Source organism: Schistocerca cancellata, chromosome 3, assembly GCF_023864275.1.
Source record: "Schistocerca cancellata isolate TAMUIC-IGC-003103 chromosome 3, iqSchCanc2.1, whole genome shotgun sequence".
Lineage (NCBI taxonomy): Eukaryota > Metazoa > Arthropoda > Insecta > Orthoptera > Acrididae > Schistocerca > Schistocerca cancellata.
The window spans coordinates 579502798-579527980 of record NC_064628.1 but is presented as its reverse complement, the minus strand read 5'-3'; the positions used below and the strand labels follow the sequence as shown (position 1 = coordinate 579527980).

At 37.7% G+C, this 25183-nt stretch overlaps 1 protein-coding gene across 1 annotated transcript in view; it reads right to left on the bottom strand.

Moving 5' to 3' along the window:
- LOC126175435 (mitochondrial amidoxime reducing component 2) overlaps positions 1-25183 on the bottom strand; it is a 147332-nt gene that overhangs the window by 5549 nt on the left and 116600 nt on the right. The window contains exons 3-5 of the mRNA XM_049922236.1: positions 14654-14830; positions 14025-14223; positions 4233-4450 (exon numbers count right to left, since the gene is read on the bottom strand). Coding sequence (XP_049778193.1) covers positions 4233-4450; positions 14025-14223; positions 14654-14830 — 594 coding nt within the window. The remainder of the gene's footprint in view (positions 1-4232; positions 4451-14024; positions 14224-14653; positions 14831-25183) is intronic.

Here is a 25183-nt window from a genome sequence, read left to right as displayed (position 1 = left end):
AAATTCCTCATTTGCTATCTCACATATAAAATCAACATTCACCTTCAACATAAAGTTTTCTGGATACAGTCTCACATCTCATAAAATAACTGTCACTGAACAGAACACTTTCAGCATTGGTTGCAGGGGCCTCCCTCCAAGCTGTCTTAAGAATGCAGCAACCATGGTCAAAACTTCAGATTTATTCAAGACAGAGTATTCAACATAGTATTGGTAACATTACAGGCAAATTTTTGAAAGCTTATGCCCTAAAACAGTTGTTCCAATAAGACCACAGTAAAATGCTGCATTTAGTAATAAGTATAATAACAAACACATTTTTTTCACTTATGGAATTGTGTGATTCAGTCAACACTAATGGTGTCCTTATCTCTTAAAACTAATAAATTATACCTGGTCATAATCTTAACTACAGTCTATGTGCAAAATAAAACTGACCTGGAAAATATTTATGAGTGTGATATGGAAACGACCCTTGTTAATGAACAGGAGGACTGTCCACCACTAAAAATCGTGGAAATCACAATTACGATGCACCAACTGGAAGCTGTCACATGCTTGCACATGCTCATCTCCTGCCAACTCTGTCCTGAGTTCTTCTGTTTTATTATGTTTGACTTAGTGAGAGGAGTAGACATTAAGTGGTCAGTTGTGGTTTTTGGGTGGTGGCAGTTTAAAATGTGAATCTTTAATTGGAGACATTCAAGTGGCCCTGTCTGTCTGACATAATTAAAATGCTCCTCACCAAAACAATGATAAAGAAGTTTGATCATCTACAAAATTAAACAAAGATTTTAGTTAATTTATTATGTAAAAATGTAAAATAAATGGTTAAACAATCATTGACAATAATAATCCAGAGCCTTGGCACTTAGGCATGGGATCTGGGGTGTGAGTCAAATGGATGTGTATCTGGATAAACATTATTATTTGCAGGAGTTGTACCGTGATTACCGAAAGTTAGAGTATAAATATAGAAAGCACATAGAAAGGCATACATTTGCTTATATAACTGAAGTCTAAAGCATGTTTAAATTCTAGCTGTAAGCACATCTTCAAACTGAAGATGGAAATCACTGAACATCATTAAAAGTGCTCGACTGTCCCTACAATCTGCAGCCGGATCTCGCTATACTGGTTGGTGGAGTGGCTGTGGAATCAGTCACAGGATCTGTATCAAAAACTTCTGACTAAGTTCAACTTGGCTGGATGTAAGCCACTTGCTGCCGAAGTGCAGTCTGCCTGAGAAGGCACCTGCCTAGCCAGTAACTGCTTCCAACAAGGAAGATTTGGTTCTCTATGTTTTCTGTCATCTGCTAATTTTGATTGGCTGAACAATAAATATTCGAAGAGCTGACCAGTGAGAATTATGGTTAATCAGTTACAAAACTCGTTGCATTTGGTGCTAAAAACTTTGTTGTTTTCTCTCCGTGTCTTTGTCTACATTCACAGGCCAATTAACACAGGTGGACCTCTGTAAGGACTGCTGTGTTTCTTACTACAACTCCTAATTTTTTTAGTGGTAGCTGTTTTTTCATTTCATTAAACATTCTGTTTTTGCAGCGGCCCAGATGTAGTGGCTGTGTCACACATTCTCTAAGGGTGTACTGAACTTTCCTCTTCCCACTCCCCTCCCAGGTGTTATCTTAGTGATCCGTGTATTTCGAGAAATTCTGACTGACTGCCATTCTGTCCGAAACGGTGCTTTTCACGGATGGTGCAAAAAATGGCATGTATACAGATTCTTAAAACAGACTCCACTTTCCTGGCAAAATCTGGAGATATAATTATATTGTGAGTTTAGTGCATCCAGTGTACAACATGGCTTGCCTCAAAGCACAGGCCAGTCTCACCAACTGCCACTGTTTATTGCATATGTGTCTTCCATGAATACTACTTTGCAGTCTTCCGGCTGGTTTATGACCCTTGGCACATCCCCTCACTTACAGCTGAGTGCAAAATGCTTCCATAGAGGCTTCTTATTTAGTTGTACAAGCAGTTCAACACAGGAAATTGTAATCTACTTGGTTGAGTACTGGCAATCACTAGTACTGTTTCATATTTCATTTGTCTATGGGGATTAATTTATTCCTACTTGATTTGTATTTTATTTCAGGTCTTACATCAGTTATGGGACAGTTATGGGACGGTTTGGGAAAATGGTCACACGTTTTAGTGACCAGCTGAATGAAACACAAAATGGTGCTCACAATAAAATGGTGTGTGTTCATTGTTGAGTATTATGCGAAACACAATTTATGGAAAATGTGTGTGTGTGTGTGTGTGTGTGTGTGTGTGTGTGTGTGTGTGTGTGTGTGTGTGTGTGTGTTTCTGTAAGATTTGGAAGAGTTTTTGCAAAGCCCCAAGCAAAGTCTGTAAAGAAAAACTTGATGGCAAAATAGCTCTGTATTGATATAAGCTGTGGCCATTTCCAGATCATCTGTGATGATAACTAAGAATCAATCCTGCATCAGTCTTATTGTAAATATTTTCAGGGCCAGTTTTAGTTTGCACAATCTGTAGAAGAGAATTTTCTGTTTTTTGTCCTCGCCACAGTGCTTACTAAGATCATTGGTCACATTCAGATGTGTTGATAAGTGGAGTTTCCCAGTGAATATAGATAAGGTTTATTTTGCAACTGTAAGTGTGTGATACGTCTATATTGTGTAAGATTACATTTGTATGAAAGGTTAATTGGTGTTGGAGAGTCACTGGAATGCAGGTGTCTGTGTTGTGGCTCAAAACAGTGTGCCACATGTGGCTGCAGTGCACAAATCTAAACAAACACACTAAATGATTCTTTCCTTTTTTGTGTCTCTTGTAATCCCACTAGATACATCAGTACTCTCAAATGCCTCATTACACCTACATCTGGCACGCTCACTGCAAGCCATGATAACAATAGCATCTCCAGACCACAAGCAGGCCATCAGCCAGCCATTTTAAGGCCAAATGGCCACAGGTCCGCTTTCAGTTCTGTTCTATGCATTCCTCTCCATGGCTACTGACAAAGATTCTGGACTACACTGCTTATTCTTTGGACTGATTATGTTACAACTGAGCCAGCTTGGGATCTGAGTATAGTTATACCCATTTACTACTATTAATTTCTACTTTGGCAGATTGCGGTTCAGTCAAGTGATTATTTTCAGCCTCACCTTTCAACAGTTCCTGCCGTAATTATACAAGCTGTGTTAATTACAATTATTTTCTTTCATAGTTCTGGACAATTCATTTGATCAGTAACTCTTATTAAACACACAGCATTTTTTCACTGTTATTCTGAATTCATCAAAATTTTTAACAAATGACTTTTGTGATCTAAATTGGGCACTGCAAGAGTATCACTAGCACACATTAGACCAATCACAATAAAAGAAATACTAATTACATATTTTACACCTCAGTACAGGAAATAGATAAAAGTGTATGTAAACAAGATGACAAACTGTCCCCTCTCAAGTGTAATTATTCACCTGGGTGGCAAATCCATATTAGTTTGTTTCAAGGTCAATTTTTTTTACTACTTTCGCAAGTATCAAATCTTTGTCTGAAATGTGGGCTTATCTTATTCACATGGGTGTTATAATCCACATTCAAACTCTGATGTCCTACATTCATAGGGGACAACAGAGGCATTTTACTTGACCTTTTACTGTCTGTACTTGCAAATGCTACAGACATTTTTTTAACTTTTGATCTTGCAATATTTAATTTATAAAATCTAATAGAAGTGGAAAATTCTTTCACTGCTGGATTCACTGCCCCACGACTTGTTTCACTCATCCCACACGAACACCCTTCTTCTTCTTCTTCTTCTTCTTCTTCTTCTTCATTTCTCCACATCATGTGATACACACAATTTCCCGTGCCTGTGGCCAGAATGAATTTACTGGGTCCACGTTCCTATGCTGAGCACCTGCTGCCTCTCTCTCCCAGCCATCAGCAAACCTTCCCTAATTTTCCTCACATACTCTGCTCCTCTCTCCCCTTACTTGGCGTGCTGATACAACTACTCACCCCAAGGAGAGGGAGAGAGACAAAACACACACACACACACACACACACACACACACACACACACACACACACACACACACACACACACACACACAGAGAGAGAGAGAGAGAGAGAGAGAGAGAGGCGGGGGGGGGGGGGGGGGGGGGAGCGCTCACACTATGAACAAATGAATGATAAAAACTATTTCTTACAGTAACTACGTAAGTCTTACCTGGTACATGGTTTCACATCTTTCAGAATAACATTTTCACCTATTCGTATCCATCCCCAATTGTCTTCTTCATATGGTGCTGTGCCACTGACAACGAAGGTTGGTCGGAACTGGCGAATTGTCAAAGAGGGAGCAACTTCTGCTGGGACTTTTTCTCTCAGATCCTCTAACGATGATTCTGTCATCAGCATGTAGCTTGAAAAGTCAGTATACATGCCCTGAAAAGAAATATTAATCAGCTGACACACTGGAAGGATTTTTAGAAGTAAGTTAATGACTACTGATGTTATTGTGGAAGATGATCAACATTTAAATAGAATAATATTCAGACAGTTGTTCATATATTTTCACTCAGTTCTATGTGTAACAAACTTGCAAACCAGTTCATTTAATTAACTCTGCACAGCAAATATTGTTATATGTACACTAGTATACCTACTATTAGGTTGCTGATCATGTTCACACATATCGTGACGTTGTGAGACTACTTCATGATACAATTTTTGTGAAAGAATGAGGGACTTGATTTTGTGTTTGTAATTCTGTCAAGATTCTTTAATCACAGTACTTTTACTGACTAACACAATTGTGAATCTGTCATTCTTACATAGAAAGTGATCATCACAATCAAACACAGGAAAAATATATGGACATACAGTGTAATCAAAGCAGAGAAATTATAGCGAAAATACTGAGTAAATGTGAAAACATGCATAATTCGGAACATATTTCTTGTTTATTAGGTGTGTATCAATTGTCCATGAGTAATTCTTTTAGTCATGGCTTCACTCTCTACACACACCTACAAGAAACAATAATACTGTTCACATAATAAAGTTCAGAATGGAAAAATGCAACTGTCCACAACGGCAATTCACAGAAGACATTAGTTAAGAAGAATTCACCACCAATTAACAATGCTTGAAAAAGACCTCAGTTATGTCAATTAGAAGTCTCGCCAAAAACTTACAGAATGTCTTACAAGTTTCCCAAATATGCTTAAGATATACATAGTGAAAAAGAAATATTAAAACACCAAGAATTACCTAATAAATTAAATGCATAAGTAACTCTCTATGTAATTATTAGTATTAATTAGCAATTCTAATCACATATTTTTCTTTGAGTACACATGTGATACTCATTATTTTATCTGTTGACTTGTTCTTATTACACATGCACTCACTGTAAAAGCTGAAATTCTGCAATACTAAAAATTAGAAGTACAAAAATGGACACTGTTTTGCGACATGATCTGTGTCCTAAGGGTAACACTGTTGCTCATCTGCAGAAAGTATACAACAGCATTCTTTGTTTAAAGTGGATGAAATATGCAGAAAAACTGTCATTATTTATCTGCCTCAGCAAAAGATTGATTAATGCTAAAACTCTGTGAATAGTAGCACACCTGTGTAAATGTACCGGGTGATCAAAAAGTCAGTATAAATTTGAAAACTTAATAAACCACGGAATAATGTAGATAGAGAGAGAAAAATTGACACACATGCTTGGAATGACATGGGGTTTTATAAATAAATAAAAACACATATTGCTAGACGCGCGAAAGATCTCTTGCGCCCGTCATTTGGTGATGAACGTGTGCTCAGCCACCACTTTCGTCATGCTTGGCCTCCCAGGTCCCCAGACCTTAGTGCGTGTGATTATTGGCTTTGCTGACATGCTTTACAGTGCTGTTCACATCATTATTCCTCAACTACAGCTATTGTTGAGGAATGATGGTGGACATGTTGAGCATTTCCTGCAAAGAACATCATCTTTGCTTTGTCTTACTTTGTTATGCTAATTATTGCTATTCTGATCAGATGAAAGTAGAATCTGGAAATGCAGCACAGAAGGAGGTAGACAGAATCTTAGTGAATTGAGTTATATTGATTATTGTGCTTATTAAAAATAAGGTAATCTTGACAAAAGGTAATAAGTGGAAGTGTCAAAAAAGGAAACTTGTTAGTTGAAGAATTCAGGGATACACAACATAATGATAAGTTCTGAACTAAATGGGTAACAGGTTTAGTGGCTCAAGCATTTGAGATTAACAACTGTATGTGCATAATGAGAAATGGTACAGTATTTGGTTTAAGATCCAGCATGTTTTGTGCAAAATATTCTAGAATTCTAATAACCAGAATGGAACTAGCATTGTAAACACAACAACAAAGAAAAGATGAGTTCGTTCTGAAATTCTGACCTCAGCTGTAACTGGGAATTGCAATGAATTCAATGGTGACAAAATTTGTGCTGGACTGGGACTCTAACCAAGATTTCCCACTTTATACAAGTGGTCACCTTAACTGCTTTGGCTATCTGAGTATGCTTCCTGTCTGATCTGAATTCCCACCTTGTCATTCACTACTATTTAGTGCCCCTCATGTCCATCATACTCACTCACCACTATCACAAAAAACAAACCTGAAAAAACATAGTATCCTATGACTATAATATCAATGAGTCACTGTTGTGACTGACCAACTTGTACAAACATCTGGGTGTAGCACTTTGTAGGGATATGAAATGGGATGGTCACACAGGCTCAGGCCAAGGGTAAAGCAGGTGTTAACTTCGGCTGATTGGTAGAATAATGAGGAAGTGCAATCGGTCTACAAAGGAGACTGCTTACAAATCACTTGGGTGACTGGTTCTAGAATATTGCTGAAGTGTGAGAGACCCATACCGAACAGGACTGACAGGGATTATTGAACATATACAGAGAAGAGCAGCACAAATGGTCACAGGTCTGTTTCATCTGTGTGAGTGTCACACGATATATTGAAGGAACTGAACTGGATAAAATTATCCCAAGAACGTCTATTAACAAAGTTTCAACAACTGGCTTTAAATGATGACTCTAGGAATATACTACAACCCCCCTATGTGTTGGTCACATAGGAGTCATGAGGATTAGACTAGAATAATTATTACATACAAAGAGGCATTCAAACAATCGTTCTTCCTGCGCTCCATGCGTGAATGAACCCTAATAACTGGTATTATGGGATGGACGTACCCTCTGCTGTGCACTTCACTTCATGGCATTCTGCGGAGTATAGATGTAGATCACACTGGATTCCTTCCACAAGAGTTCAGTGCATCTGCACTGAAATAATCTGATAACCAAGGACATTATATTGTCTATTAAATATCAATGTTGCCAACCACATCAAAAGATTGAAACAGGTCATTGATTCGGTAATATGCACATTGTCAAAACTCTCAGCCTTGAGTTTTTCACGTGTAGGTAACTTGTCTACCCCAGGTATAAAATTTCCGAATACCTCTTTAATATTTACAACTTCTAAATAAACATTTTAAATATAGCGAAAGAGGGAGAACTGCATCATTTTAATTGATTGGTCACTAGTTGTGCAGTACTAATCAAAATGTCAGGCAATAAGGGAACTTCCTAGATAGAACAATGGGTAGAATAAGAGAAAGCCAGCCAACCACCTATAGCAGAATCGTGTGGTGCATAGGCACGTGTAACAGAAAACAGTGTTCAACAATGTACAGAAAAGATCGATTGCTACTTACCATAAAGATGACACATTAAGCTGAAGACAGGCACAATTAAAAAACACTTACACATTAGCTTTAGGCCACAACTTCATCAGAAAAAGAAAGAAAAGCATAGACCAGGCATTCACAGAAGCATGCACACCTCACATACACCCAAGTGTCAACTCCAGCAGGTTGGACCAGAATGCAACTGTTACTTGGAAGGGAAGCAGCAATCTGGAGGGTGCAGAGATCAGGAAGGGATAGCACTGTATGGGTAAGGGGAGAGAGGAATTCTGTCTGGCAGAGTGTGACGGGACTATATTGCCTGCACAGCATCGGGACACTGTGAGGCAGGGAGATGCAGAAAATGGAGTGAAAAAGGAGAGGAGCTGGGAAAAGATGGGCAGGTGAATTGGCAGAGGCTGGCATGTAAAGATGGTGGGAAATGAGAGTAGGGAGAAGGCGATAGGATAGAGGTGGTAGAAACTGTTGGGTGAGGGCAGGGGGGCAGTGTGTTACCATAGCTTGAGGACAAGATAATTACAGGAGTGGGGAATATAAGTCCCACCTGTGCAATTCAGAAAACTGGTGGTGAATGGGAGGATCCACATGGCCCTGGTCATGAAAGACCCATTGAAATCAAACATGTTTTGTTCAGTTACACCGGCCGTGGTGGCCAAGCGGTTAAAGGCGCTACAGTCTGAAACCGCGCGGCTGCTGCGGTCGCAGGTTCGAATCCTGCCTCGGGCATGGATGTATGTGATGTCCTTAGGTTAGTTAGGTTTAAGTAGTTCTAAGTTCTAGGGGACTAATGACCTTAGAAGTTAAGTCCCATAGTGCTCAGAGCCATTTGAACCATTTGTTCAGTTACATGTTGTGCCGCAGGGTGGTCTACTTTCCTCTTGGCCACAGTTTGGTGGTGGCTGTTCATCCTGGTAGACAGCCGATTGGTAGTCATACCAATACAAAGTGGCCTGGTGTTTGATGAGGTAAGATAAGTCTGACAGGGCTGGAATAAGAAGAGAAGGGTGGATGGCTTGGGCAAGTCTTGCACTTGGGGGTATGATCCCTGTGGCAAGGGTTTGGGATTGGAGGTGGCATAAAGATGGACCAGTATGTTGTGGAGGTTGGATGGCCAATGGAACACCACTTTAGGAAAGGTGGGAAGGATCTTGGGTAGGATGTCCCCCCATTTCAAGGCATGATGATAGGTAAACAAAGCCATGGCGAAGGATGTGGTTTGATCACCTCTGATTACCCATCATCATGCAAGTGCATTGGCAGAGGGCAGCACACAAAGACAGTGGGAAACGAGAATGGGGAGGTAGTGATAGGACGGAAGGGCTGGCAACTTTGGGTGGGGGTGGGGGTAAGTATGTTACCATGACAACTAATATAACTAATTCCTGTCTCCATACTGGCTGTTTGTCGCACTATAGTGTCTAAACTATTCCCACTACATGTGGGTTATTGAACTATGTACTCAAGATAGTTTTCAAAATGTTTTCAGAACTACTCCAGGCTATACTTGGTAGGTTAAAGTTACCTCCAACTAATGTCCCATGATCAGGGTACTGTTGTGATAATGAGCATAGACTTTCTTTGAATAATTCTGCGTCCGTTACAGTGGAATCAGGTGGCCAGTAGAAATGTATGATGATTATCTTGAGTTGGTGTAGGCTGTTTAGCTGTGTCCAGATAATTTTGTAGTCAGACTCAGTTTCATTTTTAAAGAAACAGTATTTTTATAGACTGCAATAACACTCCCCTCCCCTCCTCCTGTGGCATCTAACCTGTCTTTTTTTATATATGTTTCATGCCTCATTAAATATTTAAGAACTTTCTATTTGGGTTTCATGCAATCTTTATTTGGAGTATAATTTCAGCACTACAGCTTTCCTGGAGAGCAGTTAATTCAAGAGCTTTGCTGTGATGCTTTGGCAATTTACTGTTAAAATTTTGACATTTTGTCTTTGCTTTATACACAATCTGATTTCGCTGTCTGGGTAATGACTGGTGAGTGTTCAGAGGACCTCAAACTATGACTCAGCTTAAATAAAAACCAAATGCATTCCACAAGTACTCTTCTACCCAAATAGCTGCTGCTTGTGTGTAGCCCAGCCCTGACCTATCAAAAGGAATCCTACAAGTCTCCAGTCCATAATGCAGGTCTGGAAATCTGCAGTATAAAACCATCACAGAATTGATCAAGCCTTTGGCTGTGACCCACCACTCAGCTGCAAACTGAAAGACCCTAATATATTTTGGGTATGATATGGCAAATAGTATACTCTCCCTGTACCCTATGAGCAGGACAAGCAGTCTTCACCACTTCTTACAGTAGCATGTGCAAACTGACAATGGCCTCAGAACATCTCATATTGCCTGCATAATCTGTACTACCTCTAATTGAATGGTTGAAAGGAAAACACTGAGCCATGCCATTCACTGTTCCAATTATGTGGCATGAGCTAAAAGACAATTTTTCAAGCTGTTCCTTCTGTCTCACAAAGACTGCAAAACTAGACAAAGTTTTGAAATAAATCTTCGATTGGATTTTTTCATGCTGAGAAATTAGAAGGAGCAATCTGTCTCACTTGGTAAAATCTTTCTAAAATATGATCACAAAGTATTTCTTTATTTACAAACAACCAGTTTCGACAGACTTTTCTGTCATCTTCAGTTCTGTAACATAGTTTATATACATGGAATAAATCTCTCATCTCATGAGTTATGACGTAATATCTGATGTGGAACTTTTAGTTTGGCATAACAAGAAACAGAAATGGGATTGTACATTTACATATTTTCAAAATTTATGCTATAAAATGTGTTTTCAGATGGATCTCATGCAAAGTGATAACCTACCATGAGATCCAACTCAAAATCTGGGGTATAATTTTTTATGGTTGTTAATACTCATTAATGACTAAACAATGTGAAGATCAGCTTCAAAATGCATTTGGCAAAAAAGCCCCACCTTAGGTAACAATTTACATTTAGTGCAGTGACTTCCGAAGGTATCTGTTCTTTCCTAGTGACAAATTTCATGAACGATACTGAAGATCTGCTGTTACAGATGAAAATATTGCCACTGTTTGAGTAGTGTTTGAAGAAGAGCAACAGACATCTTGTTAAGTTATTTGGATGACAATGAATATTGGTATGAGTCAAACCCAAAACATTTTACATCAACAGTTACATGTGAGAAAATTTTGTTGTCAATGGATTCCACATAAACTGACTCCTGCTCAGAAATACCTATGCACCGACTTACGATCTTGGAAAGAAAAGTCAGTCAGTTCACAGGGTCTTTTGAACAGAACCTAAGTCTACAGAAGTGCAACAAACTTTCAGTTCTGGTATGAAGATGGCTGCTACTTTTTTTCTGAAACTGGCCATACTGCTACTATAGTATTATAAGACAGACATAGTGTTACTGGTGATCAGAACACAAACACCTATTTATCATAAATTTTTGAGACAGTTTGTGAAAAACCCCCAAAAGGAAAAGTAATTTTCATCATGACAACACATTATCGCATAGAACAAAAGTAATCATTCAGTTACGGTCAGCAGCATAGACATTCCATAACACAGGACTAACCTAACATCTTATAATTTCTTTTTGTTTTGAAAAATTAAAGGAAAAAAATGTGTGGAATGACCTTTTTGCCATCAGATGAAATGGTGGAACATCAAGAAAACCTGGTTTCTGATGTGTGTCAGGAAGAATGGCAGCATTGCATTAAGGCTGGTTTCATCGAATGCAAAAATGTATTTATGTTAAAGACGAATATTCTGAAAGACAATGAAATCATTCTAGTTTGTTTGAAATTATTCCTCCATTGATTTTTGGAAATTTTTAGAGTTGCCCTAATAACATACTGAAGTTTCCCTTTAAAGAATTTCTCTTTAGTTTTTATCTTTGTGGTCCTTGTGGAAAATTATGTAAGAAGGCTACTATGTTTTCCTGGGTTCCTCATTTAATCGCATTTGACATAGACAGGTAGCATCTGCCCTGTACCATTTGAGATTTTCTTTTCCACTGCTTTCCTCATACATGCAGCATCTGCCAGTTCACGTTTTCCAGGATTCCCTTGATGCTATTATGTGGGTCACCCACTGTCTTCCTTTGTATATTCTCAATATCCCCTATTAGCCCTATTTGGTATGGGTAGGGACAAGAAAATTTTTGGAAAATTATAAAGTGAAAAATAACACGAAATTATCAGTTTTTTCAGAGATAAAGTGAAACTGGCAATTTTTACGAGATATCATGAAATTTCTAATTTTGCCGTATAAAAACATTGTAAATATAAGGATGGGAGTTTACTAATATTAGTAATAAATAATAATTCTAATCTCCTCAAGGCCCAGGTTTGAGTGTAAGTATGATGCTGATACCAAGCAGAACACCCAACAACCCAAGATGTTATTAAATTACTGGGAAAGCCTGGAGAGTTACAATGAGAAAGGTATTTGGGCATGCCCAGATTCTTATGATGGGCATCCGTTGCAAGATGATACACTTACTGTTGCTCTGGAACATTACCTAAGTGATGACAGAGACTGCAGCAGGCAAAGTTCTAACCAATCTGATGTATCTCAGTTAGTGAAAACGGCAAAAAATTTAAAAAGGTAAAAATATACCTAAAAACAAAGATGATGTGACTTACCAAATGAAAGTGCTGGCAGGTCGACAGACACACAAACTAACACAAACATACACACAAAATTCAAGCTTTTGCAACAAACTGTTGCCTCATCAGGAAAGAGGGAAGGAGAGGGAAAGACGAAAGGATGTGGGTTTTAAGGGAGAGGGTAAGGAGTCATTCCAATCCCGGGAGCGGAAAGACTTACCTTAGGGGGAAAAAAAGGACAGGTATACACTCGCACACACACACATATCCATCCGCATATACACAGACACAAGCAGACATTTGTAAAGGCAAAGAGTTTGGGCAGAGATGTCAGTCGGGGCGGAAGTACGGAGGCAAATATGATGTTGAAAGACAGGTGAGGTATGAGCGGCGGCAAATTGAAATTAGAAATTAGCGGAGATTGTCTATTATAACCATGTCATTAAAAAGGTAAAAAGATATATGAAAAGATCAATATGAGATGCGTATCTGAATCTTGACAAAAATTTAAATTGGAAGGTACACATAGATTACTTAGCAAATAAACTGAACAACTTAGCATTTGCAATGTGTATTTTGTCAGGTGCCACAAACATGGATACCAGAAAGATAGTTTATCACTGCTACTTTGAGTCAGTTATTCGTTATGGCATAATCTTCTGGGGAAATTCAGCAAATGTCACTAGACTCCTAGTATTACAAAAGAAAGTAATTAGAAACATGTGTGTTGCAAAAAAATGGGAATCCTGTTGACCACTGCTAAAAAATTTAAAAGTACTATCAATCCCCTCACTTTACATATATGAGATGGTGGTGTTCCTATATAGAAATCAACATACACTAGACAATTTCCGTTTTGACCACAACTACAGCACTCGCCACAGAGATAACTTCAAACTTCCAACACATCGTTTAAAACTTTATGCCCAAACGCCAGAGTATATGGGGTTAAAAATTTTCAATAAAATAAAAGGCAGTAATATATTTAAAATGGAGATTGGTTCACTGAAAAGATTGCTCTTTACTCTCCTGGTGGAAAAGTGTTATTATTCTGTCGATGAATTCATTGAGGACAGCTTCACAATCTGAACACAGGGATTGTAATACATTTATTATTTTATGTACATGTGTAGCTGTAATTTAGAAATGTAAAATATAATTTAAACTTTTGTATATCTCTTAAAAAAGTGAAAAAAGTGAAAAAAGTTTCTTTTGTAAACCTTGACATGTCTCCTGTACATCAAATCAAATGATTTGAAAATTGTATGTAATGAGATGAATAAACCACATAACATAACACATAACATATCTCCTAAAGAAAACGGAGAACCCACATTTAAGAACTGGTCTCACAAAACTCCAATCCTTAGAACTAAAATGTGTAAAACGTCAGCCAGTGAAGGAAGTATGCATATATATTTAATGTACTAATTGGAATTTTTGTTTGTTTCGCCATAAGCAGTGTCGCAGGAATGAAATACACAGAGATGGATCTCATGCTTTTGCATGTATGTCAAAAGCTGCAAGATAAATGTTGGTTGAAGGAGTGTGCAATGTGTCCTAGTGATAGAATTCTTTCTTTAATAAAATTTGTATTTTGGGTCAATTATAAATGAAAATGTTTTGAAATACAAACCATGTCCTTGGATGTAAGCATTGGATAAACTTTTCTATATATTTCAAGAGGACCAACATCCACTGTCCTGAGACCAACTTTGTTATCTAGGTCATAGCCAAGCCTCAGGCCTGAAGGCTTCTTGGTAAGCTGATTTGAAAACCATGCAGCAGCTTCATCTCCACAATCAACAGTCCACAGTTTTTCTTGTTTCCACATCCTGTGTAATAGGAAAACTGCATTTTTCTCAGGCAAGTAAATTTGCATTTATTATTTCATATGCTACAAGGGTGAATAACAGTCAGATATAGCTGCCCAAATAGGAAATTGTGGGAAAACAAAAATGTTGTGTGTGTGTGACAGTTTCTGAAGTCACTTGGTAAACAACAACAACATTCATTTAGAGAATCAGCGACTTTCTTCACACTCCCTGAATCTAGAACTGATGAAATTTAATGGTCATGGAACCTAAAGAGAAGCTTTCTGCAAAAATTTCTGAGCAAAAAAAAAAATATTCAGAATAGATAATACATGACAATAAACTGGAATAAATCGTCAATGAATCTAGAAACTAAAACTTCATTGTGTTATTTTATTTCCTATACTTTAACAACACATTAAATTTAAAAATACAAAATCCTGTTACTCACGTTACTTCTTTCAGATTACTTTTGTCCCGTGGCAGTTCAACTTTCAAGGTATCTCCTTCTGGAGTAGAAAACACCACAGAATTGGGTCCATCAGCTCTGACTTCTATAAGCAAAATACGAGGTATTTTCCGCCCAGTAATGAACATGCCATTGTTGGGATCATATACTATTAGTGTCCTGAAAATTGAAGTAAGATTTGTGATTTATTTTATTTATTTTACTGCAATAAAAATTATTTGTCTATTGAAAAAAAAACCATTAGATCTCTGTGAAAATAGAAACCTACTGCTTGATAAAACAAGAGCAACTGTAGCATGAAAAACATTAAAAAACAATGTAAAATCATATCCTAAAAAGGCACATGCCATTGTTTCAATGTTTTAGCAGTCTCTAACTATCTCAGAACACACCATTCATTCTATTTTTTCCAGCAATTATAATCAATCCACATAAGATTACAACACCTACACAAATATATGTATGCCTTAACCTTTGAGATTTAACTCTGTAGATGACAGGCAAATTGATCACATTTGGAAAGAAAATACGCAAAAAGAGCAGTTAATAATCATGAGTGTATTCCTAACGTAATAATAATAATAATAATAATAATAATAATAATAAATCCCGTGGAGGCCCGGGAAAAGAATAGTCCTCCGGTATGTTCTGCCAGTCGTAAAAGGCGACGAAAAGAACAAACCACTAATAGGGCTAACCCCCCTTTTAGTGTGATTACTTGGTTCAGGACAAAACTAAAGAAGTCTCGGACAAGCGCCGTCATGGTCGGGGATGACACTTGAACCCTATGCCCGCCCACAATGGTAACGACACTGCTAGCCAACTGGAAAATGATTTAAATCCAAATAGAGGTGTTTTATAGGATATGCTTCCTGCAACCACCCTAGAAGGAAAACAAAGACAGAGGATGAGATGGTCAGATGAAGTTAATCGACACCTCATGTTCTGTTATTACCAAGCAACAAACCTAGGAACCAACACAACTGGATACAGATCACAAGTATACACAACATTTATTACCAGATACCAGGAATTAAAATTTTTAACAGAACAACGACTAGCTGATCAGATCCGTGTAATAATAAAAAATAACAGGATACCCCAGTCAGAATTAGAAAACATCAAACAACAAGTACAACAAATACTGGAACAAAATAATGTGCAATCAGAAGAAGAAGAAAATACAGTAATGGACTCAAACATCCCAGAGCAAACAAACAAAGAACAACACGCATCAATTAAACAATCAGAGGAAAACGAAATCTTAAGACAGCCACCAGAACAAGCACAAATAGAACACGAAGAGACACACATGTTAGATATAGAAGAGAAATTTCAGCTGACATATATAGAATACAAAGACACAAATACAGACATTAGACCATTCTTGCATAGACCGCCAAATAACCCACAAGTCGAAACAACAATAAAAACTATCAACACAATCATACACAACAAAATAAATGAAAACACAACTATGGAAGAGTTACAACTACTTGTTTATATCGGAGCACTCACTACACTAAATATACACACTAGGCAGAGATCAGAACAAACCAACACACAGAAGAAACCCACAAAACCAGCATGGCAACACAGGCTACAGATCAGAATAGAAAAACTGAGAAAAGACATCGGACAGCTAACACAATTAATAAGAAATGAAATATCAGACAAAAAACGAAAAAGGTTAGGTAAAAATCTCACAACAAGAAGCGATAGAGCAATTGGATGAAAATAAGCAGAAATTACAAGCATTGGCCAAACGACTTAGAAGATACAAAAAAAGTGAAAATAGAAGGAAACAAAACCAAACATTCAACACAAACCAAAAGAGATTTTACCAAACAATGGATAACACACACATTAAAATAGACAATCCACCAAACATAACAGACATGGAACACTTCTGGAGCAACATATGGTCAAACCCGGTACAACATAACAGGCATGCACGGTGGATACAAGCAGAAACAGACACATACAAGATGATACCACAAATGCCTGAAGTGATAATTTTGCAACATGAAGTCACCCGAGCAATTAATTATACACACAATTGGAAAGTGCCTGGAAATGATAAAATAGCAAATTACTGGCTAAAGAAGTTCACCTCAACACATTCACATCTAACTAAATTATTTAACAGTTACATTGCAGACCCATACACATTCCCTTATACACTTGCACATGGAATAACCTATCTCAAACCTAAAGATCAAGCAGACACAGCAAACCCAGCTAAATATCGCCCCATAACATGCCTACCAACAATATACAAAATATTAACTTCAGTCATCACACAGAAATTAATGACACATACAACACAGAACAAAATTATAAATGAAGAACAAAAAAGGCTGCTGCAAAGGAGCATGAGGATGTAAAGAGCAACTGATAATAGATACAGAGGTGACATATCAAGCTAAAACTAAACAAAGGTCCCTACACTACGCATACATTGATTACCAAAAAGCCTTTGATAGTGTACCCCACTCATGGTTACTACAGATATTGGAAATATACAAAGTAGATCCTAAATTGATACAGTTTCTAAACATAGTAATGAAAAATTGGAAAATTAATATCCAAACAAATTCAGATAACATCACATCACAGCCAATACAGATTAAGCGTGGAATATACCAAGGAGACTCATTAAGTCCTTTCTGGTTCTGTCTTGCTCTGAACCCACTATCCAACGTGCCAAATAATACAAATTATGGATACAATATTACTGGAACATACCCACACAAAATCACACATTTGCTATACATGGATGATCTAAAACTACTGGCAGCAACAAATCAACAACTCAACCAATTACTAAAGATAACAGAAGTATTCAGCAATGATATAAATATGGCTTTTGGAACAGACAAATGTAAGAAAAATAGCATAGTCAAGGGAAAACACACTAAACAAGAAGATTACATATTGGATAACCACAGCGACACCATAGAAGCGATGGAAAAAACAGATGTCTATAAATATCTAGGATACAGACAAAAAATAGGAATAGATAATACAAATATTAAAGAAGAACTAAAAGAAAAATATAGACAAAGACTAACAAAAATACTGAAAACAGAATTGACAGCAAGAAACAAGACAAAAGCTATAAATACTTATGCTATACCAGTATTGACCTACTCATTTGGAGTAGTGAAATGGAGTGACACAGACCTAGAAGCACTCAATACACTTACACGATCACAATGCCACAAATCTAGAATACATCACATACATTCAGCAACAGAAAGATTCACATTAAGCAGAAAGGAAGGAGGAAGGGGATTTATCGACATAAAAAACCTACATTAAGGACAGGTAGACAATTTAAGAAAATTCTTTATAGAACGAGCAGAAACTAGCAAAATATACAACCCAATCACTCATATAAATACATCAGCTACACCATTGCAATTTCATAACCACTTCTACAACCCTTTAGATCACATAACATCAACAGATACAAAGAAAGTAAATTGGAAAAAGAAAACACTACATGGCAAGCACCCGTTACATCTAACACAGCCACACATAGATCAAGACGCATCCAACACCTGGCTAAGAAAAGGCAATATATACAGTGAGACGGAAGGATTCATGATTGCAATACAGAATCAAACAATAAACATCAGATATTACAGCAAGCATATTATTAAAGATCCCAATACCACAACAGATAAATGCAGACTTTGCAAACAACAAATAGAAACAGTAGATCACATCACAAGCGGATGTACAATACTAGCAAATACAGAATACCCCAGAAGACATGACAATGTAGCAAAAATAATACATCAACAACTTGCCATAAAACATAAACTAATAAAACAACACGTTCCCACATACAAGTACACACCACAAAATGTACTGGAGAATGATGAATACAAATTATACTGGAACAGAACCATTATAACAGATAAAACAACACCACATAACAAACCTGACATCATACTCACCAATAAAAAGAGGAAATTAACACAACTAATTGAAATATCTATACCCAACACAACAAATATACAGAAGAAAACAGGAGAAAAAATTGAAAAATACATCCAACTGGCTGAGGAAGTCAAGGACATGTGGCATCAGGATAAAGTCGACATTATACCAATTATACTATCAACTACAGGAGTCGTACCTCACAATAACCACCAGTACATCAATGCAATACAGCTACATCCAAACATATATATATACAACTACAAAAATCTTTAATTATTGATACATGTTCAATGACCCGAAAGTTCCTAAATGCAATGTAACATATACTGTACAGTTAAAAAGGAAGTCATTCTTGATCAAGGTCCGCGTCACTGTCCATTTTTGACCAGACATAACGTCTGAGAATAGAAAGAAATGATAATAATAAAAATAATAATAATAATAAATTTGACTAATAAGACAAGAACCGAGGTTCCCATAGAACCAGTGAAGAAAGGAATATACAGAATCAACAAATAAAGCAATGTTTGAAAAATACTGATTAGAAGGGTGCAGTATGGTAGAGCACAAATACAGCATCCTGTGAAGACACTCGAGATTACTAAATACAATGATTTCTTTTAATAATGAGATTTAAAAACAATTAAAATGCTGAAATATAATTGGAAACATCCATGTGTAAAATGTAATGATGCTTAGCCTAAGCATAGAAACATCTGACATTGAATAAATTTGCCATAAAGAAACTTATGATAATTAACAAATAACTCACTCACATTATGTTCGTTTTTTTTTTCCTATTTTATGTCAACAGAACGATTCTTTAAGGTACCACGAACATCTCTGAGAGTGCCACTGATTTCATTAGATTTATCTATCTTTAGCTTAAAAGCTTTGTAGCACAATTTATATATTACCCTTTGGAGTCAAATTCTCCACTAAGTACTCGAGTATCCCCTCACTCTTCATTTTAAATATCATTTTATCAGAGGAAAATTAGTAGTCTGGTCTTCACTATAATCCATTAATATGGGAGTGTATCTGCCACAATTATACACTCCTGGAAATGGAAAAAAGAACACATTGACACCGGTGTGTCAGACCCACCATACTTGCTCCGGACACTGCGAGAGGGCTGTACAAGCAATGATCACACGCACGGCACAGCGGACACACCAGGAACTGCGGTGTTGGCCGTCGAATGGCGCTAGCTGCGCAGCATTTGTGCACCGCCGCCGTCAGTGTCAGCCAGTTTGCCGTGCCATACGGAGCTCCATCGCAGTCTTTAACACTGGTAGCATGCCGCGACAGCGTGGACGTGAACCGTATGTGCAGTTGATGGACTTTGAGCGAGGGCGTATAGTGGGCATGCGGGAGGCCGGGTGGACATACCGCCGAATTGCTCAACACGTGGGGCGTGAGGTCTCCACAGTACATCGATGTTGTCGCCAGTGGTCGGCGGAAGGTGCACGTGCCCGTCGACCTGGGACCGGACCACAGCGATGCACGGATGCACGCCAAGACCGTAGGATCCTACGCAGTGCCGTAGGGGACCGCACCGCCACTTCCCAGCAAATTAGGGACACTGTTGCTCCTGGGGTATCAGCGAGGACCATTCGCAACCGTCTCCATGAAGCTGGGCTACGGTCCCGCACACCGTTAGGCCGTCTTCCGCTCACGCCCCAACATCGTGCAGCCCGCCTCCAGTGGTGTCGCGACAGGCGTGAATGGAGGGACGAATGGAGACGTGTCGTCTTCAGCGATGAGAGTCGCTTCTGCCTTGGTGCCAATGATGGTCGTATGCGTGTTTGGCGCCGTGCAGGTGAGCGCCACAATCAGGACTGCATACGACCGAGGCACACAGGGCCAACACCCGGCATCATGGTGTGGGGAGCGATCTCCTACACTGGCCGTACACCACTGGTGATCGTCGAGGGGACACTGAATAGTGCACGGTACATCCAAACCGTCATCGAACCCATCGTTCTACCATTCCTAGACCGGCAAGGGAACTTGCTGTTCCAACAGGACAATTCACGTCGCATGTATCCCGTGCCACCCAACGTGCTCTAGAAGGTGTAAGTCAACTACCCTGGCCAGCAAGATCTCCGGATCTGTCCCCCATTGAGCATGTTTGGGACTAGATGAAGCGTCGTCTCACGCGGTCTGCACGTCCAGCACGAACGCTGGTCCAACTGAGGCGCCAGGTGGAAATGGCATGGCAAGCCGTTCCACAGGACTACATCCAGCATCTCTACGATCGTCTCCATGGGAGAATAGCAGCCTGCATTGCTGCGAAAGGTGGATATACACTGTACTAGTGCCGACATTGTGCATGCTCTGTTGCCTGTGTCTATGTGCCTGTGGTTCTGTCAGTGTGATCATGTGATGTATCTGACCCCAGGAATGTGTCAATAAAGTTTCCCCTTCCTGGGACAATGAATTCACGGTGTTCTTATTTCAATTTCCAGGAGTGTATTTGCTTCCATCCTCATCATGACACAAAGAAATCATATATTATGCTGGTAAGTGTACAGAGAATAAGTATCACAAAAGTAGTAACCTACACTGGCCCAAGGAGGATTCCAATAAAAATTTCTGGGTTTCCTGATTCATGACTCACACGTAAGATATGTCAAGATGCTATACTGCAACACACAATATGAATTTCTACCAGAACCTGATTCCACCTTGAAGTTATGAGCCTTACCTACATTACTTCATACCATATTTCCTCCCCACTCCCAAAGAAAAAGTTATTTAAGGTAGTAATTTTGGCATTTGATGAACATAACTCATCCCTCATCACTTTTCAAACAGTGGTTGTTTACTAATGATATTTACAGAAGCTCTGGTTTATCCTCTCCCCCCCCCCCTTCCCCCAACCAAACAGTTGAAAAATGTAGCTTGGAAAATTCATTTTATTAAACTCTAATTATGCCAGTCAACCTCGAAAAATAAAAAGTATGAAAATAACTCGATAACTCAATTTGCGTGTTATGTTGTGCAGTTTTGTAAGCAGACAAAGTGTTATAGATGGTAACACAGTACATTTTAAAAGTTTATATCCATTTTCTGCAATTTCAAAATCATTAATCATTGGCATTCCTGCTGGACGCTCTTGTTAGTAACAAACAGGTTTTCCCGAAGTCTGCAGACCTTTTTTGTGTTGCATGTTTTAAATTTTCTGCATTAAACAAACTGAATTGTTATACAAACAAAAATTTCTTTTGTAAATATTTCTAGGTCCATTTTCTGACTTGGAGGTACTGGATTTAATCATTTGGAGGATGTAACTTCATATTGTTAAACCATAAAGGAGGGATTTCTGTTCATACTGATAATACAAAAAGGTGTGTTTTACATATGAGGAGCAACTTTTCAAAACACATGGACAAAATTGAGTTTGATATTAAATCTGGTATTTTATTACCCGCTCTACAAGCTCCTGCAATCAGATTGTGTCCAAACGCATTTCAACACCTTCAAAAAGAGTGCTGGAAAGTAGCAGATGCAACAAATAGCATTTTGTCCTCTGGTATGATTGAATCAAACTGCATTAAGTCCAATAAATGCCTTCATTTTGTTTTATTAAGCTATGTTGGCTACAATGTAAGAATGATGGACTGAAGCAAAACCCTTTAACTGACCAGCAACAACCAGTTAATATTCGTTCTCAGTATTACAGCATTGTTGTGTACAAATGTTTATCATTCGGTATCTTGGACTTATAGAAGTCAGACGTAAAAATGTTGTTGTGCTAAGATGGAGAGTATTATAGTGAGTGAATGTGTGACTGTCAGAGAGGAAATGAATCATGAAATGAGAAAAGAATGAAGAGAAAATCAAAAAGGGAATTAAAATATAAAAACAGGTAAGAAAGAGTAAAGGGTAATAAAATTACTGTTATTGCAAAGCTATACAAATTAATCTTTTTGTACTTACCTGTATAATTATTTCTCTTGTAATTTTTTATTGTCAGATATCAGGGTAAGGATCCTCATCTCATGAGTTTCAAACCTCCTTGCAAGCATAAAGTAGGACACTTTTGCTACTCTATTCCTGTTAACAATCTACACAAAATAAGGAAAGTGTTTGCTAAACCAGACGAAAAGGAACAAGATAAAAGGCTTTCCTTCCTTTCAATGTGAGCAGTCCTAAGTGCAAGAGAGTATGGAATTATCCAAAAAATAAACCAACTGCTCTATCAGTGCAGTATTATGTAAGGAAAAAAAAATGATTTATTACTCTGATAAAATGGGTTACAGGAATAATTTTGTAATTGCTACCTTTACTGCTTTTCAGGTTTATCCAAAAAGTAGTAGGGTTCCTGTGTGTGCTGCTTTATTCATTAAGCTTTTTGTCATTGGTCAAAGAAGAGTGCATACCATCACTTATGACCTTAAAAACAGGTGAATGAGTACTTGACAAGAGAGGAGGAGACCAAAAAGCTGGAAAGTATAGTGCAAAACAGGAAGAGTCACTACTCCAGAAGTAAGAGCCATCGTCGTTATCTGCCAAGTGACCTGAGTATAAACAAACTTTTTCCTCATGTAAAACAATTCAGTCACATCGGATCTGAAAGTGAAGAAAATTTTTCATACAAAAATATTTAAAGTATTACCAAATGAAACCTGCTACAGACATCAACACAGATAATAAGCAAATAATTGAACTTGGGTCACATAAATTAAACGCTAGAATTTTTCACAAATTAATGAAGTAAATGTATTACTGTAACCTGACATTTGCCTTTGATTTACAGCAGGTACAACCTACTGGTGGGGCATACTATGCAAGACATATATCTGTACTGCTTTTGTGCAACAAATGTGGCAGGTGCAGAACCTAAATTATACATTTGGAATGAAATGCTGGCAGGTAGAGGGTCACAAGAAATTTCCTTGGGCATCATCGATTTCTTAAAGAAATTGACCACTGACACATCTGTCACTTTTCTCAGATTGTTCGTGGATGGGTGTGCTGGCCAAAACAAAAATCAGCACGTTATTCATGCAGTTGCTTTCTCATTATTCAAAGAATCTATAGTGCATGTGACTGATGTACTTCTCTGCTTTCCAGTTCAAGGACATTCCTTTTGACCTCCTGACAAAGTATGTGGACAAGTAGAAAAAAAACTTCTTAAAATTTCAGAAATATTGAATCCAAATACATACCAGGATGTCTATGCAGAAGTGGGCAAAACAAGGATTTTAGGGAAAGACTGGGAAATATTTTATTTCAAGGAACTAAGTACAATATTGGGGCCTGCAGATGGGACCAGTGATCTGAAAAGGTTCCATCTGAAGAAATATGTGGTTGGTGAAAGGCTAACTGATGTGAAAATCAAAACGCACATCACCTACTATTTTAATGATCCTTCAAAGCAGTTTTGCCATTAGGTATATGTGGACACAACTTGAACAAAGTATCAACTATCTCCAAAGTGTCATCACTGATGAGGTTGACACAAGAAAAGAAACATGATGTGGAAAAACTACTAAGCCTCAGATGTGGAAACAATTGGAGAGAAAATGAAATACTTGAATTTTTCACTAGAACTATGTGTAACCAACTTATTGCCCAAGATACTATTTGTAATTGTTTTAGTAGAGGACCAATTTTGGAAAAAATATTGTGGACTTTGTTATTGTAAATGAAGCACATTTTCATTTTTGTTCCTACTTCTAGTGCAAAAATGTTCTACTGAATGCTAAAAAATGTATTTTCAAACATTAAAAAGTATTTTTACCAGTTCTGTGTCACTGAAAATTAATCAGAACACATTATGTCCAAAATAGCTTACATCAAAAGGCAGATTTCCAAGAGAACCTAACAAAACGCATTTTGTACATCACTAAAGTGCTCATAGCTTGAAAGTATAAAAAGCAGTTTCCTTGTATTAAGCACATTTTGATCAACAGCCCTACCTGAGTATATGGTGTAAAATTCTTGGAAATTAATCAAATATTTTTTTGTGGTATATGTTTTTCGCTTCTCCTGAAAAATTTACTTTCTGGGATGGACATAATGTGTTTTGAAAAGTAGCTCCTCATATATTAATGAAGTACATTCACCTTTTAGGTATCAATGTAACATACCTTTAAAAATATTGAGTTGTTTGACATATAGTACAATAGGTGTAGTACACTTTCTGTCAAATTTAGTTCTTGAACACCCAGTCAGTCAGATCAAAAATGGAAATTTTAGGATCATGCCCCCTCTATGATAAATTTCTATCAACACCTGTGATCCTGTCCCATCTTCATGTCATGTGTTCCGTATGTTTCTCTCCTCACCGACTCTTCGGAGAACCTCCTCATTTCCTACTTTATCTTATCTTAATTATTTATTTAAGACGCAGCACTGGCAAAATGCTGCTGTTTGATCTAAATATCTGAATATGATGCTGATACTTTATTCTGTTACTTATTGTGTTAGCTTACTGTGTCATCTAAAACAATAACAGGCTCTCCAGTCAAAAAGACTTCTGTGGTATTCTGTAGCAACGTTAATCAATTTTTTTTATGGCTGTATTCTCGCTGCCAGAGAGTTCAG